Source organism: Alexandromys fortis, unplaced genomic scaffold (genome assembly GCF_014885135.2).
Source record: "Alexandromys fortis isolate MF-2015 unplaced genomic scaffold, M_Fortis_MF-2015_v1.1 scaffold_89, whole genome shotgun sequence".
In the NCBI taxonomy this organism is placed as follows: Eukaryota; Metazoa; Chordata; class Mammalia; order Rodentia; family Cricetidae; genus Alexandromys; species Alexandromys fortis.
Genome location: NW_026067973.1, coordinates 5,387,035 through 5,406,326, shown reverse-complemented (window position 1 = coordinate 5,406,326; position 19,292 = coordinate 5,387,035). Strand labels below are relative to the sequence as shown.

Sequence of the window (19,292 nt, the reverse complement as noted above, 5' to 3'; positions counted from 1 at the left end):
GCCTCTTAGCCAGTCTCTCCAGTGTGCTCACTCAAGCTCCCTGCTGTCTTCCACTGTCCCCAGAAACTTGCCTCTGAATGGAAACCCGAAATCAGGCTCCCATCTGGCAGTGACCACGTCATGCTCAAGTCCCTGGACTGGAACGCCGAATATGAAGTATCTGTGGTAGCTGAGAATCAGCAAGGGAAATCCAAGGCAGCTCATTTTGTGTTCAAGACCTTAGCCCAGCCCACGGCCATCCCAGGTACAGCCACCTCTGTTTTCTGTCTGTTTTCCCGCTTTGAATTAATGCATACGTGCCACGCCTCCTAATGCGCCTGAACAACCCTGACAACTTGCTTGCTTACAGCCATCCTCATGACTGGTTGCTCATGCCAAGCTTAGTTTTGCCTTAGCCCCATCTGTGCAGTGGGTTGACATGTACCAGACTCCCCAGGAGAGTGTTGCCAAGCATCCTGGGGCAAAAGGTCCTATTTCATTTGACCTTGAAATATCAATGCTAACCAGTCTATGGGACTCCCTCAGATGGGAAACGCCCAAACCCGTGCCTTGCCTTGGTTGCTGGTTGAACAAGGATCCTTGATGAGACTTTCTCTGCCATCTGCATTCTATACTAGGACCACATAACTGGTTTTGTGCCATTTATATATGACCCTTGCTTATGCTGTATAACCATGGTCTAACTCTTCTCTCTGGTGACCCCAAGAGAAGGAATAGATGGTGCCCAGTTAGCAACATGCTTATCTGCGAGGGACCTCTCCACTGTGCTAGAGACGAATTGAACGTCTTGGAACAAAGCAAGTGGAAAACTTAGATCCTGGGAAGCACCATCAATGGAAGGGCAGCCAGTCTGCTAGACCATGGTAGCAGCAGTGCTCCTAGGAGATGCAGATTCCTCTATAGGATCCAGGACCAACTCAAGTGTGGGAATAAAGTGAGAGCTCTGATTGCTGGGCCGGATACCCCAGGCTAGCGGCCGGTCCCCTGATTAGGCAAATTCCTCCAAGAAGATTCAGCCATCACTTTGCCTTTCCAGAGCCAGGCAAATGCCAGCCACAGGCAGGAGAGATGGCCATAGATCATATAGATGCACTCTGTTGGAGAAGGCCTTTTATGCTCTACCATGTTCAGATGTGGTAGGAGGACAGCCTGGAGCAGGCCCATCATGTCTACCCTGTCTAGAGAACTTACTTAGCTGATGAGCTGTTGTCAAGCTTGCTCTTCCCTGGGGAAAGCCAGGCCAGAAAGGTGATAGGCTGCCTGCCATGTAGGGTCATATGTGCCAAAGTGGGTAGCAACAGAAGGAGATCTTGGTGTGTGGCTCTTTATGGTTGTGTGTATGTGTGTGTGAGTGGGTGTATGTTGACTCCCCCAAACAGGGGAGATGTTTGGGGCCTCCAGCCAGTTGGCAGGTGAAGGTTGAGCTGTAGACTAGACACGTCAATTGGTTGATTGCACTATGGGGAGGGCTTCTTGCTCTGTTTAGGATCTCAGTACTAAAAAGAGGTCCTTGGATGTGACTACAGGAAGTTGTCCTCGTTGTATCTCAATAGAGCGCCCAAATGGAGGTGGTCCTGCTTTTCCTCTGTCCCTTCTTTCCTGTGTTCTTTGGTTGGTTTTCCCTTGGAACTGAGAGTGTTACATGTGTTGGATCCATGCTTTTGAGCCTCTTAAGCTTCGGGGACTAGTGAGGCTTAAGTTAAGCCCTTTGCATCAGGCCATAGGCTAGTTCTTCCCCACAGTGAGACTTGACAGGCAGCATGCTTGGGCATGCTGTGTTCCCAGGCTGGGCACTGCCAGCCACTTCACTTTCTGGGCTTCCAGTGCGAGCATGAGAAATGCTAGAGAGTGCTCGACACACGATGACCTTGGAGAACATCATCCAGGCTCCCTCTTAAGCTAGACAGGGTTAGAAGGGCCTTACCTTGTCCATAGTGACTCTCTGACTGCCGCGCACCTAACTGAAAGGAGACCGCTCTGGTTGGACTCTCCTAGCCATTTTATTGGAATTCAAGAACAAAGCCGCTTTGCATTATAAGACATAGATCCATGGTCGAATTCTGTGGTCTTCAGGCTGGCAGAAGGTGAGACAGATGTTCAGGACTCCACCAGCACGATGGTGGGGCTTGCGCAGTAGAAAGACAGGTCTGCTTTGGCTCTTCAAAGACTGCCCCGCCTCCCCAGTGCCATGGCTGTAGTGCAGCCAGGCGCTGCATCTCAGCCTGGACCAGCAAAGACCTAGACACAAGAAGGGCACACTCGCTGCTGCGCCTCAGAGGCTCCATCTCAGTGAGAGGTAACATTCTCCTGACCTGACCCCGCTCCTCTACTGCAGAGGCCCCTGCTCTCTCACTTTAATTTCATTTGCTCGCTGGCCCCCACCCCCAGATTAACCCCCGCTATGCTGCTTCTGGTATCGCTGAGCTGCTGACCCGGCCTATGATGTTGATACAGCACTGAACTCTCCTAACGTTTGTCAGCCTAACTTACTAAGTTAAATTAACCTTGGATTCTTGTGTTTTCTATATTTGACCTATTTTTTCTTTCTTTTTTTTTTTATCTATTTTCCCCCTCTGTTTCTGTCTCTGCCTTCTCTCTCCTCCCCTCCCATACCCTCCCTGTGTCCGTCGTCACACTTGTCACCTTGGACGTCACTGGGACATCCCCACTGCCACATTTATGTCTCAACAACCACCTGTCCTCTGGGACCCATTGCTTGACCCCTGCAGCCACCTTGGGAGGAAGTTCTACCTCCTACACCTTGGTCTCATTGCTTTTCTCTGTGGTGACTCTTCTTTTGCTATGTTAGGAACTTGAAAACACATACACGCGCGCGCGCACACACACACACACAAATTATAATTGCTTAAAAAGCCCAGTTCCTATGAAAAACGATCAGTTGTTCCCCTTTGAAAGATCCTGTCAGGCCTGCGGTTGCCCGACCACAGCTACTGAGCAAATGTTCTGTGTGAGCAAGGAAGGTCTTGGTGATTGGAATCAGATTTACCTCCTGAGATTTTGTCATGTGGTGGAACTATTCTGTCACTTTGTATGGGGTCTTCCCCCTTCTTAAGAGCAGTAAAGAGAAAGAGAGAGAGGAAAAAAGAGAGACAGAGAAAGAAAGAAAGAAAGAAAGAAAGAAAGAAAGAAAGAAAGAAAGAAAGAAAGAAAGAAATTGAGAGGTTTGAGAGGTATTTCTTTCTGTACTATTTTTCAAAGACAGCATTATGCAAGGTTTATGGGGAGGTTTCTGCTATCTGTTACTTGTGTTTTTTGTTGTTCATAAATACGGCAGAGGAAGGATTCTAGACTTCTAAAGCTTGGCTCAGATTGCTAAAGTCACCACATGTGCCCTTCACTCTAACACTGCGTCCTGCCCTCCACCTTTCAATAGGTAGTTAGCTTCGCCGGCGGTTAAGTATTCAAGTACCCATGTTGTACTTAGGTATTTAAATCCCAAGTATTTAAGTACCCGTGTGGTGACTCACCTGAGCGCTCTGCTGTCATGATAGACATATTCAATCCCTCTGTAGCCTGTGCAGTGGGAAAAGTAGAAATCGTCTGTTGTCCTGGAGCTGATGAGCATTCTGGAAGTTGCTGAAATGCTGGTGTTAGCCCGACATCTCCTGCTGTCTCTGTGAAAAACGCCAAACTGTGATGTGCCCAATAGGAATGGCCTTTTAGGATCTGGCTCCCAATAGAGCTCATTCTTCCACTGCACAGTAGGATGCTTCAGATGAGCACGAAACCTCCAGGTCCTGGGGTCTGTGGTCCAGCCATGACCCACATCACCACCATAAGTGCAGTATACCAGGCAGGTTGGAAGCATCCTCTGTGAGTCAGTCACGCTGCCCACCTTTCCCCTACATGCTCCAAAGAGCACAAGGTAAGGGATTGAGGGGACATACTACCCTCTCCCACAGTGTTAGTGCATTTGGGCAGTCTGCCTGTCTGCACTTCCAGAATGATCCAGCTTCCCTAATGGTCTCCACGACACTTTTAAAATTATTATGAAGAGCCAGGAATTCCTGTCTGCCGTTGTGCGATTCGTGCAGAAGAGGAAATGGGTGTGTCGCATCGGATGCATGAGACCCAAGGCTGAATACCAACCACTAGTATCAGCACGTGAACTTTGGGATGGACCTCCCTCCCCTCTCACAGCACCTGTCATTCTGCCTATCTCATCTCTGAGCATCTACACGGACGTTTAATTTATGTTCCTTTGGTTCTTTACCGATTTCATTTCTGTTGTTCCTTTTTAATGCTCAAAGACTAGCATTTCCCTCTGGGAATCCAAATGACCCCGAATTGTGGTCTGCAGGCAAAGCCAACTAACTCGGTTGCCACCTGCCAGTATCCCCAGTGTTCAGCATAGATAGAGGCTTCACAGAGCTCAGCAGCTAACACTGACAGTGCCTCTCGCTCAGCTCCGAACCTCTGCTCTGGAACCTTGGCATCTACCCACCAGCTCAGTGAAACAAGATGGCTCTTGGGCACAGGGCGATACAGCAGCGAAAAGAACATGGGGCTTTGGAGCCTGATATGAAAATCATAGGTCAGCTAAGGAAAGCTTCAGGGAGGGCAAAAGAGGTCCTATTAAGGTCCTCTTCTGGTGGCCCTGGAGAGCTGTCACATGCATTAACTCTAGGAGAGCTCGGAGTCTGCCTCTGCCTCATCACTGACCCACTCGTAGGAGAGGGATGGTGTCAATATTTCTAAGGGGACCTTGGAAGATCAACGCTAAATTTCCAGAGCCCAAGCATGGTCCCGTACTCTTAGCAGACACAGGGCCCAGCTGGAAAACCTTGGGGCTTATTCCAGCCCCTTTGTAATGGAGACATCTTTAGTGTGCGCTAGCTCCAGACAGACACTTGGTGCCTCTGAGAAGGCTAGGGCTCCTAGTCCAGCCAGGAGTCCCTAAGAGAGCAGCCCCCAGGTAGCCCCAAGGGAGTGAGCTCACCCCACCCCCTGCACTGTGAATCAGTACAGACCACATACCATCTGCCATGAGGGTTCTCTTCTCATTTTTAGAATATTTATACAGCAGGTTCAGATCACGTTTTTTCTACTAATAAGAATGCTAACGTTGTTGTGTAGATAATCAGCAAGACTTTATGAAGTTTACACCTTTGCATTATTAAAGGATATAACAGTTCATGTAAACTCAACAGCGTGTTTTGATTTTCTTTGATATCTGTGTCCAACACAGTGCCCAAATTAAAAGCCTCTCCCTCCACCTCGTCTGTACTTGATAACCGATTCCCAGGAAAGACATTTAAAATTGGACCCCCACACTTGACAAGAAAGAGAGTCCTAGTCAAAGGCATTTTCCCATGAAAATCTGTGTACCCTTCTACGCGACTCTGAAGGGTTCCTGTTGCCTGGGAGTCCTCAGCAGACAATGAGAGAGGAATGAGCCTTTGCGAAACTGGGGAGGTAGTCATTGAAGATGAGGTCAGGGGTAACACGCTGGGTCAGATGCAGAGCTTTCTAGCAAGGTCTTGTGGGTATGGAGCAGCCATTTCTCCCCCTAACAGTACACACACACACACACACACACACACACACACACACACACACCACATACACATGGGGATCTTACAATAGAGAGAAACTGACCAAAGCTGCATTCTGGTCATAGCCAGCTCCAGGAAGGAGCAGACAGACCTATAAGAGATTTCTGAGGAAACCAGCCCTGCAGTTCAACCATTCAGGGAGCCTGACAGTTGTATTGAGACTAGGACTTCAGCACCTGGGTGCCGTGGCACAATGACTCAGATCCAACTGGGCACCTAGAAAATGTGAGATCCATTGAAAGGCATAGGAAAATGAGCTCATATGTAAGTCTCAGCCTTGGAGCAAGTCAGTTGAATGCCAAAACTGCTTTTAATACCGAGCTCTCAAAGCAGGAACCGAAGAAGACAGCCAGCCCCATCCAGGCACTGCTGAGGGCAGCTCTTAGCTAGGAAGATGAGGGAAAGCTGGCCTCCAAGAGGCCTTCTTTATATGCAAGACACCTAGGTGTGCTTACAACAGAGGGCAAGAGGAAGATCATGGAGAAGACAGACGTCTGAGAGGTTTTAGGGGGTTTTGTTTTGTTTTTGTTTATTGTTTGTTTATTTTTGCTTTTCTTTTTATGACCTGTTCATAAGATGCGGGATCCAGACCTTGTCCTGTTAGTTCTCCTGGACTTAACTATTCTGTGCCATCCACAAGGGATGTGACCGTCTCCTGATTCCAGTACCCTTTCGTCTCTATTCTGGGCATTCTGGGCTAGCATTGGAGTTTGTCCTTAGGAAGTACTCCAGTACCTGGGCAAGGTTTCTTAGTAGGGGCAGAAGTTAGGCTACACAGGAATGAAAAGCAGTGGCCAGGTGTGCTGGTGGACACCTCTAATAGCTCTCAGGAAGTGAGGGAAAAGGATCGGAGCCCCTGAGCAGGGAGATCCTGTCTCGAAACTCTGACATTATTAATAGGAAAACGACAACACATATGCAGTACCGCTTATCCTGAGATGCTCTTCCCTCCCCTTGTCTGGAGGGACGGCCTAAGATGAGGCTGGCAAGCTGCTGGAACAGGCTTGGCAGCTGAGGAAGTAGAGGAACTGGCAGTGGAGACAGCTGAGCCCACTTCGCAAGTGCTGTGAGTTGTAATTCTTGCAGCCAGTTCACGACCTGGGTATCCTGGGTCCCTTGGGAACACAGGAAACATCAGCCAAGACCTAATGGTAGATTGTGTAGCATGAATAAAAACCCGGAGACAGATAATAGGGTTCAAGCTGAAGATTAGAAAAGCAAAGCAGCCAAGCCACTAGAGCAGTCTTACCTCTGCCAAGGCTGGGCGACTGCAGACTGAGCCCTGAGCCTCTGTCTCCTCCTGCTTTCTGTTCCCCTTTAGTGCTGGGATTAAAGGCATGTGACTCCCTAGGACTGGGATTAAAGGTGTGAGCCACCACTACCTAGATCTGTCTCTGCATTGATCTTCTATAGCCCAGGGTGGCCTTGAACTCACAGAAATCCATCTGCCTCTGTCTCCCACATCATGGTATTAAAGGTGTATGAAATTACTGTCTGGCATCTAGTGACTTAGTTTTACCCTCTGATCTTCAGGCAAGCTTTATTTATTAAAACATCGATAAAACATCACTATAAGAATGGGTTTGCACTTGAAGAATGAATGAATGAGAAGTGCCCATATGTCAGTCTGAGACTATCATCTCCACAATGGCGTCCATAGGCAGAATTCTGTTCAGGGTCTTGCTTCCCACAATACTGCTATTTATGGGAGTCAGTGGGTCCCTGTCAGAAAACTGTTGTCAGTGGAGTCCCACGGGGAACTCAGACAGGGTCCTTCTGTGAGAGAATGTATAGGCCAAGGTCTTGGAGGACTGCTAATGGACACCAGGGGGGTTAGACACAGAAAACCCAGCCGGAAGTAAGAGGCTGTGTACTGTCTGGGGGTGAGAATGTGAACATTTGTCCTGTGCGTGGGTATGACTGTCTGTGAGAATGTTCAAATCTGGGTAAGTCTACAGGTTTTCCTGAAGTCTGATCCCAGCATGTCTGGCTCCCACATGGTGAGTATTCCCAGACCTTTTGCCTTACCTGTGGGGCCTGGGGAGGCTGCTGTGTCTCAGGAGTTTCATGGATCACAAAAAGAAAGGTTAAAATGAGACCCCAGTTCCCTCATAGTTAAAGTTCTTTAGACTTACTTCAAGAGGGGAAAGGGTGTAGACTGATATGTTGGGCATCCCATTGGGCCTGACATCTCCCCAAGATCTAAGGCAGTCCTGGGAACCCCATATGGGACCCTGTCTATCACAATACAGCCTAACATCAGGAGCCAGCAGCTACTGCCTAACTACATCAAAAAACTTTTTTGCATTGGTCCAGAGACGCAGCAGAACCCTCCTAGATTTGTCTACTCTAGGTGTCCTCAAGCACTGCTTGTCTGGGCCTACTCTGCTTCCAGGGTTCCTGAAGACCAGTTGAGCCTATGCCTTAGGGAGGAGGTACAGGGTTGGGGACAGAAATGAAGACACAGCTCACAATCCCCTCTCTTCATCTTAATTTGTGGGGGCCCCCAAACCCTGTCTCCTGGGTGAGATGAGGGCATCATGCCCCATCTAAAAAGTGAAGAGAACCTCTTGTCTCTGCACCAGCCATAAGAAGGCCCTTGAGAAGGTACCACTGGTCACAAAGGCCTTGATTTTATGCTCAGGGCCCTACTCCACCCCCCAGGGACGGTTGTCCAGAGGGTTAGGGGTGCTCATAGCCAAGCCTGCTAACCACCAACCATCTCTTTCCTACTTAAGCCAACGGCAGCCCCACCGCAGGCCTGAGCACCGGTGCCATCGTGGGCATCCTCATTGTCATCTTCGTCCTGCTCCTGGTGGTCATGGACATTACCTGCTACTTCCTGAACAAGTGTGGCCTGCTCATGTGCATTGCTGTTAACCTGTGTGGCAAAGCTGGGCCCGGAGCCAAGGGCAAAGACATGGAGGAGGGCAAGGCTGCTTTCTCGTGAGTGCAAACCCATCGTGTCAGTGAGGTCAAGGCTCCACCCAGCCCAGGGCCTAGCCCTGTGCTGTCTGACAGTGTTGGGGTGACCTACCCTTTAGCTTTATTGTTTCCCACACGAGAACTCTGAGTGGTTACATTATCAAAGCAAATCTCTCTAAGAATGGGTTTAAGGCAAGGTGGGGTTACCAGTTTGAAAAGCAGCATCTTGGGTCCTCCCTAGGTTCTAAAGTCTCATAAAGATTTGGAAATTCCTGAGGAAGGTCAAGAGAGGGGCTCAGAATTAGCTATGATTGGAGAGGACCAGCGTTGGAAGTGTGCACTTCATCTCTCGTCCATTCATTTGCCACTCATCCAATATTTATCTTGCAGCTCCTGAAGGCAACACCCTGCATCCTGACTGTAGGGTACCCAAAGGAGAAGAATGAATATAGATCCCTCTCCTCTTGGAGGGACACTACATATATTCTTTCCCTCCTGCAGCATCTGTTAGCTAGTTAGCAGGAGATTTTGGAGTTGGTGGGTGAGTGGGCCTGTTATAGCAAGCTGAGAAAGGATGGAGTGGGAAGATGGAGTTGTTGAGCCCTCCCACTTGCTGGAAACTGTATATATACAGATCTCTCTCTCTCCCTTTCTCTCTCTCTCTCTACATATATATACATATATATATATATATGCGTATGCATGCCCATGGACCTGTGTATCACAGTTACAATATATGTGTATACATGCATACATATGTATGCACATGTGTTTACATTGGAGATTTATCTGCACTGTGCTAAAAACTTTACACGAATGATCTCATTCTGTTCTCATAGATAGGTGAGTTATACACTATTACTTATCCTAATTTATGGATGGGAGAACTGAAGTAGGGCTAATGACCTTATATACTCTGGGCTAGGCTGGTACAGACAGGAATCTGGCCCACTTTGCCAGCCACAGGCTGGACCCTGATGGCCCTTGCTGCAGCTTCTTTTCCTAGACATCTTTCTTCCCTCTGCAGCTGCCCTGGGATCTAACCAGCAGAACTCTCTCCACAGGAAAGATGAATCCAAAGAACCCATCGTGGAGGTCCGAACAGAGGAGGAACGGACTCCAAACCATGATGGAGGGAAGCACACAGAGCCCAACGAGACCACACCGCTGACAGAGCCCGAGTACGTGGACTAGGAGGGACTGGCACCTCCTCAGTAGATTCCCCAGTTCTACCTCATCACCCCACCCCAACCTTCCCTGCTTCTCACCCTCGGCTCCTGGCCAAACATGGAAACCTGAACTCTGGAGCCCTCGGTCAGAAGACCTCTTGGCCGGACAATGTCTGAATCCACTCTCCTTGGAGAGAAGGCATTCTTGCTTCTCCTTGGGTCATGGTGGGTCCTTACCAGGCTCTTCTCATTAAGTGGGATTCCCAAGACTCCTCCCAAATCCCACACATATTCTAGGAACTGCTTAAACTCATTGAGAAAAGGACTGCGCTTTTAATATCTTCTATGCTAGAAAAGTTGGGGGGCCTGGTAAGGTTCCCTGGACCTCTTCTATTCAGAAATCTCAGAGATCCTCAGGGGCTCTGACCAGCCATGGCTATCATGCCCGCTTGCCTATCAAGGATCTAATAGATCTGAAAGAAGCACTTCTCACAGGAACATACATCTGTGGCTGGATGTATGTGTCTATCCTGACACACGGGAGCCATTGGGAGCACTGTTCCTCTCATCTGGTCCCGTCCCTGCCTAGGAAGAGCTGTAAGGTAACTGGACCCCATTTCTATGGGGCTCCGGAAACCTAGAACGGTATATGATGGGCGTCAACTGCCTTCCCTGGCGTGGAGATCCAGGGTGGCACAAGAGAACACCAGAGAGGTCTGTAGGAGATTGGAGCCCTGTATAGAGAGCTGACGGGGTGTCGGCATGGAGGAAGGCTAGCAGGTCCCTTTGAGACTGCCACGTTCTTTGTTGTCTCCTGTGTCCTCTTCTGCCCGCCTGGGGCGTGTACTTCCTCTTCGTCCTCGTTTCTCTGTGGGCCCACGTTCCTGCCCGTGTCCGGTTGCATGCCTTCCCTCAGCTCCTCTCCTTGCCTCCGATCTATCTAGCTTCTCTGTCATGTCTCAGCTTCATTGTCTATTCTCTTTCTACTTCCTGTCCTCCCCACAGGCTGCCTGCTGACACCACAGCCACTGTCGAGGACATGCTGCCTTCTGTCACCACCGTCACCACTAACTCTGACACTATCACCGAAACTTTTGCCACTGCTCAGAACAGCCCCACCAGTGAGACCACTACACTGACCTCCAGTATTGCCCCACCGGCCACAGCTGTGCCGGACTCCAATTCTGTGCCCACTGGTCAGGCCACCCCTTCCAAGGGGCCCGGTGTCACTGCCGCATCCACGCCCCCAGCCTCGGCCCCAAAGGTTGCTCCTCTTGTTGACCTGAGCGATACCCCGACCTCAACTCCCTCTGCTAGCAATTTGTCCTCCACTGTCCTGGCTAACCAAGGAGCTGTACTCAGCCCCAGCACCCCTGCCAACGCGGGGGAGGCCTCCAAAGTCCCTCCAGCCAGTAAGCTGTCCCCTGCTCCAACCCCCACCCCAGCTGGGGCAGCCAGCCCCTTAGCAGCAGTAGCTGCCCCTGCCACAGAAGCCCCCCAGGCCAAGCAGGAAGCCCCCAGCACCAAAGGCCCGGACCCAGAGCCCACCCAGCCTGGCGCCATGAAGAACCCACCTGAGGCAGCCACAGCCCCTGCTAGCCCGAAGAGCAAGGCTGCCTCCGTCAGCACCACAAACCCTTCCCAGGGCGAGGACTTAAAAATGGACGAAGGGAACTTCAAGACCCCAGATATTGACCTTGCAAAGGATGTTTTTGCAGCCCTGGGCTCTCCTGCTCCGGCCACTGGGGCCAGTGGACAAGCCTCTGAGCTTGCTCCTCCCACTGCAGACAGCGCGGTGCCGCCTGCACCAGCAAAGACCGAGTACGGCCTCTCTTTGTCTGCTGTCACTGGGTTGTGTCCTGTGGTGGTGTGTGTCTGTGTTGTGCTGTGTCCTCCTTGTTTGATGTGTCCTCAGCCTCTTGCAGGGCTTCTAGGAGGCAACTATCAGTCAGGGGCCTGGAGTCAGGCAGGAGCAGGGGCAGTGCAGTGGGATAGGCGCGAAGAAGCTGCCGGCTCACTAATTAGGCCATGTTAATTATGTTTCATCCTCATAATCCTAGCCATGCTTCTGTTTTCCCCGGGGATGCCTTTGCAGTTGGGTCACTGGCGAGCAGAGCTTGAGAAGACACTAAGGAGGCCAAGGTGCCTTTCTCTGTCATCCCGCGCCCAGAGTGTGTGGGTGCTATCCAGGGCCAGGCCAAGGCCTCCTGAGAAAGGCACCGTTGTATTCAGGAAGAAAAGAGGTAGCCATGGTGAGGTGCGTGGGCAAGGAGGGTCCAGCCCACAGACAGCTCTGTCACACACTGGCTGCAAGGCCCACCCCTACCTAAGACTCCCAGATACTCAATGCCTGTCTCCAAGTTCAAGTTCTCAACCTTCCGATTTCTTAAGTGGGATGCTAAATACAGTGGAATCATGATAGCTGTGTTAGCTCTCATGGGCTTTAGGCTGGACTCTGCCTTGTGAGACCTGTGGAGACAGAAGCATGCCTGCCTGGGCTTTTATAAAGGTTTATAAATGTGGCTGTCCCTTCCAGTCCCTTGCAACAAGCAGGCCCATTCTAGCCTCTTAACCTGGTAACCATATTTTCTCACCCTGTTCAAGCCACCATCCTGAAACAGCTGGGGTGTAAGGTTGGGGGCAGGCAAAAGTGAGGCGGCTTACAATAGGAGTCCCTGGAACTGGTACCTGAAGCAGAACCTGGTACATATAGCAAACTGAGCTACAGCGCTTCTGCTTATCAGGGTGTGAGAGAGAAAACCTTCTCTCCTCCTGCCCGGAGTTACCACAGGGCCCCTGGAGGCGATCAAAGCCAGAGGAAGAAAGGACTGTTCTCTGACTAGAGCACCTCCACCTAGCTGCACCTCGAAATCGCCTGGTTGCTTTTAAGGTCATGACACCCAAAATTTCTGGGGACATTCCCCAGGCGTGAGTCACTTGGAGAACGCTGAGGTGACATCAACCTGCACACAAGGTTGGATGTCCCAGCTGCAGCTGAAGCCCCCCCAGATTGCGCGGGGAGAGGGGCGGTATTCGCAGGGCAGTATACTGTGATCTCAGCTGCGCTATTTGTGTTTCTCTGCAGGAAGGGTCCTGTAGAAGCAAAGTCCGAGTCCCAGGAGTCAGAAGCAAAGCCAGCGCCAACTGAAGTCAAGACGGTCCCCAACGATGCCACACAAACAAAAGAGAATGAGAGCAAAGCATGATGGGTACCTAGCAACAAGCAAAGATCAAAATAAAAAGTGACACAGCAGCGGCTTCACCAGAGCATCCCCAAATCTCTCTCTCCCTCTCTCCCGTCTCTCTCCGTCTCTCTCTCTCTCACACACACGCACACGTGCGTACACACACACACACACACTCACACACTCATTCCTCTAGTGTCTCTTGCCTTTAAAAAAAAAACAGATAACAGAGGATTGCCTTTTTGTAGGTTTCTAGAAAGGGCTCCTTTGTTGCACACTCACTTGTAAAAAAAATGAGACAAAAAGGTTAAACCCACAGCCAAACTAGGACACTCCGTTCCCTGAAACCATTTAAAAATCAAACAAAAGGACCCCAAATTAAGAATCTAGGAAGCTCAGAAAGAAAAAAAATCTAGGTTCAGAAAGGCTGCAATTGGTGTTACCCAATTGGCACAGATCGGTTTCAGAAAAATGCTTCCAAGAGCTCAGACTAACCGAATGAACCGGGTTCGCAGCTTATTTTTATACTTTCAGTCAAGTTGGGACTCGGTAGAACCTCACAAAGAAGTTAGGCTTTCCGTTCACTCTGTACTTGTTCGGTATGCAAAGCGCAGCGCTCCCGTTGGCTGCTTCAGTTCCCATGTAGACTCCAGCGCCATAGGAGGAATGCCAAATCGCAGCTCATTCCACGTCTTTTTCCTTTGTTTTCCTTCCACTGTTTCTTCCCTTTCCCTTTCTTCCTCTCTTCCTACTTTGCTTTCCAGTGTTTACAAGTTGACAGATGTTTGACTTCGGTTGTGTTTGATGTTTGTGTAAAATGCCTGCCTTTTTGTTTTCCTTTGAGCAACAGGTAACCCCATAGAGGCAGGTAGAATCCCCCCAGGTTGCTTAGCACAGGGTGAAGGTTATAAATGACGATTGTTTACAGTGGGTCTACCCCCCACCCCCACCACCAATTCTGATTCGTTGCAGTTTTTACCTGTGTCAAACTGGGGTGAAAGCCCTCTCCTTCTGGAATGATTTTGCCTCTTTTTTTTTTTCTGTTTGATTCTGTTGCTGTTTCTTAGGGGGAGAGGGGACCTTAGACCACTTTCGGATTAGCTGCCACCTGCCTGTGTCTGTGACACCGGACCTGCCTCCCAGGTGTCTGCACACCCTTCCTCTGAAGGACTCCTTTGGCTTTGTTGAATGAAGCAGAGAAGATTGTATAGTTGGGGCTGGTCTTGGTGAACACACTCTTTTTTTTACCCCCAAACACCCCATTTTTTTGTAGAAAGCCAAATAAAATATATACATACCATTTCATTTCCTTTTGAGCCCAGAATCTAGATTTGAGCGGAAGAGCACGCGTGCTTCAGGGAAGTAGTGTCTCCTTTTGGAAATCTGTTGAAGTAAAGTGACATCGGCCTTCTGTTCGCTTAGGCAACATTTGTAAAAACAAATACTGTCTGGAGTTATAATCCAACTTTCCAAGTGGGGGAAAATACAGAAACTTTCAGGGGGACGGGAGGGGGGGAGAAGGGAAAAGCCAGCCCTTTGTATAGACATTTTGCTTTTGTTTTTCATTCGACTTTAGAACCGCAAGCTTGTGCACTGTGGATGCGTGAATATTTTAGTGTGAAACGTGTTTTTGTCATAGTATTGAAATAAAACTTCAACATAGTTTGGTTGTGGAAGGTATAGCAGATAGTTCAGAAAAAGAAAAAAAAAAGCTATTCAGGAAACAAACAGACACACAAACGACCCGAAACGTCAAAAGGAATCGAAGCCTTTCAACAAAGGAAACGAAATACAGGTGATGCTGATGCAGAGGACACTAAAGCCAACAGACGTCCATCCGACAGCACGGGTTCCTTTCCCAAGTACAAAGCAGCAAGCGGTGAGGGTGGCAGATGGCCTCTGTGTCCCCTTTGTGGGCTGCGCACCCTGGGTTCTGACACTTCTGCAGCGTGACCAGTGGCAATGCTAGGTTATAATTTCAAACTGTGAAAAATAATGGTCTTGTCATTTACTCGATGTGGGGTTATTTTGCATTTTCTCAGCTCCTGGGGACGGAAGCTGGAGGATCCCAGAACACTCAGCCTGGCCCCTGTCACCCCAGGACCTGCCCAGATCCATAGTTAACAGGTCCTCAGGACGAGCTATGGGGAAGACAGCTCTGAGGGCACACAGCAGAATGGGAAAGGCGGGTCGTGCCCAAGCCAGAGAGGTCCTAGTGGTGAGGGACAGACTCCTCTGGGCGTAGCCCGTCCTGTGGGATCTGTTCCCCATGGTGTGAAGTCAGTGGCTTGAGCAGCTAAGGGCACACTGTGCCTCCTGGAACTGATGTATTCCACTCTGTGGTTCGACACATTGAGGTTAGTTCTGCTGACTAGGACGAGACAGAACCACCCTAGAATAACCTGGCCCAGGGTGACTGACCTCCTGAACGCTGGCCCCACCATTCGCTGGACTAGATAGCCCACACTTGGATCTGCCTCTCTCTTTACACACATGTTTGTCTCATCATGCATGGGTTTCCTCCTTTTTTAAGCAGTAATCTCTCTAAAATGAAAGAGGGAGTCGGTGTATTTCCACGTTCTTTTATCTGAAGAGATAAACACAGTTCATCTCCTGTGGTTTTTTTTTTTAAGTTTTTAGAAGGAGGGATGGACTCATCAGTTTCAATGTTGATGTGTTGTATGTCTACGTGGCATACATATGTATCACACAAAGACCAGCATGGCCAAGTTCTGTGGGAAGGCCACCCAGGTGCCATGAGTGGGGTCTCCCAATCCTGAAGGGCCAAGGTGTATTCAATAGGGACTCTATGTTCTCACTTTTCTATGGACCCTCCCACGTCCCAGGGTCTCACCCTCAGCTGTCCGTCTGGATGGTGGTGGTCACACCTCCATTAACATCCTTACCCAGCATTCTGTACTTCGGGGGCCTTCTCTCTTGTTATAAAACTTTTTACTGAGTGAAACATCAACACCACCTTTGTTTCCATTCTCACTGCTGTAAATACTGAGTACTAACTGAGAATTTTGACTTTGCATTCTGTCAGAATACTTGTGTTCAATAAAAACTGAAAGAAAAAAAAAGGAGAGTCAAGCTTGGATTTCTTTCTGTTCAGAAACAGAGAGAGAGAGAGAGAGAGAGAGAGAGAGAGAGAGAGAGAGAGAGAGAATATCGCGTTTGGATGAATGTGGGTATGCCTGTGTTCTAGTTTGGGGGTTTGTGGTAGGTTGGTTGGTTGCTTTTAGGGTGGGGTTTGTGATTGCTTTTGTTTTAAGACTTAGTAAGCAATATTATTGTGTCTTAGACCTGTGCAGTATTGGGTCTACAATTTTAGTATTCAGTAGGCTGTGGCGGGAGAATTGCCATAGAGGAAATTTGAACTTGAACCTACATAATTTCTAGGTCAGCTGGGCTACAATGTTAAGACCATGTCTCAAACAAAACAAAACAGAAAAAAAAACACATTTATGTGTGTGTGTAAAACTATCTTGAGTTCACCCTGCTTGAGTAGTGATTACTTTCCCTTTTTCTTAACTTTTGTTTTAGCAGTTGGTAGAGGGTTCCAGTTTAAAGGTGCCAAACCTGAGATTCAAGAGGACTTTATTCAAATCCTGGTTCTGTCAATTCCTAGGTGACCTTGGAAGACTTTTTTCATCTCCCCAAGACTCAATTTTCTCTTTTGCCGGGCAGGAAGTGCCTAGGAAATGGATGTCATGTCGGTACTAATTGATGAACAAGGTAGTGTGTGTGTGTGTGTGTGTGTGTGTGTGTGTGTGTGTGTGTGTGTGTGTCTGGCACAGTGTTTTCTTAGCTCATAAGAAGAACTCAGTAAATAAGAATTAGTGCTGTTGGCATCACTGACAAGTAACACCATCTACTGTAGTTATAGTAACAGCCAACACCTGAGCTTCAAAATCACAACCTTGAGGCAGGTGCACGAGGCATTTCCCAGAATAATGGATGCCCCCCTCCCTCTCGCTCTGCCTGTCAGCCTTTGGAGCCATCATTCATCCCTGGGAATTTGTTAGAGCAGGCAGAGTGCAAACTCGGAATTCTCCCACAAATGCAGCCACTTGACTCTGCAAACAACCTCTACAGTGAGAAGTGTCCATTGAGCTACAGAGTCGGGTGGCTCCTGGAGGAGTCCTGGCTGCAGGGCCAGGATGAGAGAGAACCAAAGAGGTCCCCAGAGCATAAACTATAAGCATGTACCCGTTCAGGGATTATTTAGCCCTTGTACAAATCTGAGGGTGACATCTTCCCTTTGTGTTGAAGATGCCGGCCTCGCTTGCTTATTCTAATGAGATCAAACATCTTCAGGGGATGTGGTCGTGGGCCTCTTCTATTTTACATCCGAATACCACATCCCATGCATCTGCACAGTTACTTTCTCCACGGATTCCCAGTAGTGTAGGCCAGGGAAGGGTGGTGAGAAAAAGATCACCGCTTATCCAGAATGGGTCAAGACATGCGATGAAGACTGTCTTCACTGACCTGAAAGAGCTGGTTTCCAATGATTCTTTCTTCCAAGTTCTTTTCCTCTCAGACCCACTTCAAGTGTGGCGCATCTCTAAAATGTATCAGTGAGCAAATCTGCTCCGGTGGAAGCTGCTCTTATGTATGAGAAACACACACACACACACACACACACACACACATGCACAATCAGCTCCGGTGGAAGCTGCTCTTATGTATGAGAGTACACACATGCGCACAATCAGCTCCTGTGGAAGGTACATTTATGTATGAAAGTATATATACACACACACAACACACACAATCAGCTCTGGTGGAAGGTACATTTATGTGTGAGAAACACACACACACCCCAATGTGATGGCTGTCAGGATTATTCACCAACACACTCATTCTGCTCTTCCTTCCTCCAGGCACGTGGTGGCCTTGTACCTACTCTGCTCACAAAGTAGGTATGACTCAGTGACTTACTTTGCCTGATGAAAAATAAGCAGAAGTAAAGTGTGGAACACCCAGACAGGGCTTTAAGTCTTTTCCCCCTGTATAGTAGTCAGCAACGCTGCAGGTATCATGACCTGGCTTCAGAGTGAGGAACGCAAACAGGAGATTCATGATGGGCATGGCCTGTATCTATGAAGGAGACGGGCTTGCAAATGGTCAAGAACAGACCGGGATAGGAGTGTGTATTCCTATGTTTAGTGTCGATTTTTCTGATATAATTGTGGTGTGCAAGTGAGGTACATGATACTGTAAAGAAACTGCAGACACGCTGTTGACAGAGACCTCTTCAATTCACTTGTGTTGAAGTTGTGTGTCTATAGTTAGTCTATAGTTCTAGTCCATAAATGCGTGTGTTTCCAATCTGAATATTCATTCATTTGCTTACTTGTATTAGGGAGGGTTCTCTATAAGAACAGAACCAGAAGACCAAAAGAATCTTTATCTCTGTTTTCTGTCTCCTCTCTCTCTCTCTCTCTCTCTCTCACACACACACACACATACACACACACGGTTTATTAGATTAGCTAACACAATAGGAACTGGATAGTTTTAACAAAGTTAGACACTGAAGGAGGAGAGAACCAGAAGCCCAAATGAGGAAGCAGGATGCTCGGCTAACTCAATACAAAGCTGAAAGGTCCCTGGAGGGTCTCAGGTGTTGAGTTCATGTTGAAAAACCAAGGTAACTGGAGTCTGGTGACAGTAGGAGACATGGTCACTCAGAAAAGAAGGGGACATGCTGGCCTGTACTCTCCTTGCTCCTCCCGACTTCATTCCAGCACTTTTACCCATTCAAGGATTCTTTTTCCCCTAACCAAGTTGGGTCTGTCCCTAGGAGTCTCTGTCCAGTCTGTCAGCCCTCTCTGGAAATGCCTCACTAGACACACAGGTGCATTCCATCAACCCTAGGTAGGTACCTCTCAGCCCAGGCCAGCTGACAGCTCAGACCAACCATCACACTTATTTAAGCAAGGGAAAGTGAGACATGAGGACTAAGCTCAGAACACCACTCACCTACCAGTGATGTGAACAACTTCATTGCACTGCGCTTCGGTTCTGAGTGTGGTATGTATTTTTGGTTACTCTCTCAGTGTGTGCATGTGTGTGCATGTGTGTGCGTGTGTGTGAATGTGTGTGTGCCAGGAACATTGTAATGGGTGCAGACAAAGCCTCCTTTAAAATTTAATGTGCATTGTAAATATTCTCACTTTAAGTACGCACATACACACACGTGCTAGCGCGCGCACACACACACACATACCTGCTTTGTGGCTCTTACTGATTTTTGCAGTGTGCAAACAAGATGGCTGGCTCACCATCACTAGTCTTAAGTTAGGTAAAGCTACACTGTGTGCTGCCACAATGTAGTATTTCTCTCATACAGATACAGCAGCCATAAGTACCTATAAGGACGTAGATTACAGTAATATTCAATAATAATAATTTAATAGTGGTAGAAT

General features: G+C 48.6%; 1 protein-coding gene across 1 annotated transcript in view; it reads left to right on the top strand.

Annotated features, from left to right (window-relative positions):
- Positions 1-15,928, top strand: part of Ncam1 (neural cell adhesion molecule 1) — a 98,336-nt gene extending 82,408 nt beyond the window's left edge. Inside the window, exons 15-19 of the mRNA XM_050156270.1 lie at positions 64-244; positions 8,315-8,522; positions 9,566-9,682; positions 10,676-11,491; positions 12,756-15,928. Coding sequence (XP_050012227.1) covers positions 64-244; positions 8,315-8,522; positions 9,566-9,682; positions 10,676-11,491; positions 12,756-12,876 — 1,443 coding nt within the window. The 3' untranslated portion in view covers positions 12,877-15,928. The remainder of the gene's footprint in view (positions 1-63; positions 245-8,314; positions 8,523-9,565; positions 9,683-10,675; positions 11,492-12,755) is intronic.
- The last annotated feature ends 3,364 nt before the right edge of the window (positions 15,929-19,292 follow it).